We start from the raw sequence: 721 nt of genomic DNA on the forward strand, positions 1-721 counted from the left end.
CTCTCTTTCTATCACACACAAACGCGCGCGCGCACACACACACACACACACACACACACACACACACACACTCACACAAACACTCACATACACTCACTTTTCAAACACACACATTACATAAACGTCATCTAACTCCACCAGGACCTGTGGTGTATTGGCTAATCTCTTCACTGTTGCACGCCAAAGACCTGAGAGCAATGCCTTTACAAGGAAGTCTATTTTTTCGAGTATCCAGTAAGTCTATTGTGAGTCAAGGTCAAAGCAATCCGTAGCCAAGGTAATGTAAATCTAAATTGTATCAAGGGAGATGTAAAATATTTCCAACCAATCAACTATCCTACATAAAGTATCATTATTTCCTTGCGCTCATATGACCTTATGCATTTGCTAGCGCGGTAAAACTCTTACTAAACTGAACTATTGTTTCCCTGAACAGGTGCTGCAACTGCCGTTGAATGTGACGAACGGGGAGATCCTGATGGACCAGATCACAGAGCTGTTCTATGACCACGGAGACCTCATTACGGGCTCTTCTGTTGGCGCTGTCTACAACAACTCTCTTCTCATTGGCTCCCTCATGGACGCTCTGGTTGTCTGCAACTCCGTCCGAGCCACCTAGATGTGTGGTCTCTGAAATAATCGAGATTGTGCCCATAGGGGCGTGAACCATTTGAAGCCAGTGAAGGAAAAAACTGGCGACGTCCAAGCCATAATACTTTTT

The 721-nt window shown here is 44.9% G+C and overlaps 1 protein-coding gene across 1 annotated transcript in view; it reads left to right on the plus strand.

Annotated features, from left to right (window-relative positions):
• LOC101860231 (serum paraoxonase/arylesterase 2) overlaps positions 1 to 721 on the plus strand; it is a 9,401-nt gene extending 8,680 nt beyond the window's left edge. The window contains exon 4 of the mRNA XM_035973855.1: positions 437 to 721. Within this exon, the coding sequence (XP_035829748.1) occupies positions 437 to 619 (183 nt within the window). The 3' untranslated portion in view covers positions 620 to 721. The remainder of the gene's footprint in view (positions 1 to 436) is intronic.

The sequence above is a fragment of the Aplysia californica genome, unplaced genomic scaffold, assembly GCF_000002075.1.
Source record: "Aplysia californica isolate F4 #8 unplaced genomic scaffold, AplCal3.0 scaffold00034, whole genome shotgun sequence".
In the NCBI taxonomy this organism is placed as follows: Eukaryota; Metazoa; Mollusca; class Gastropoda; order Aplysiida; family Aplysiidae; genus Aplysia; species Aplysia californica.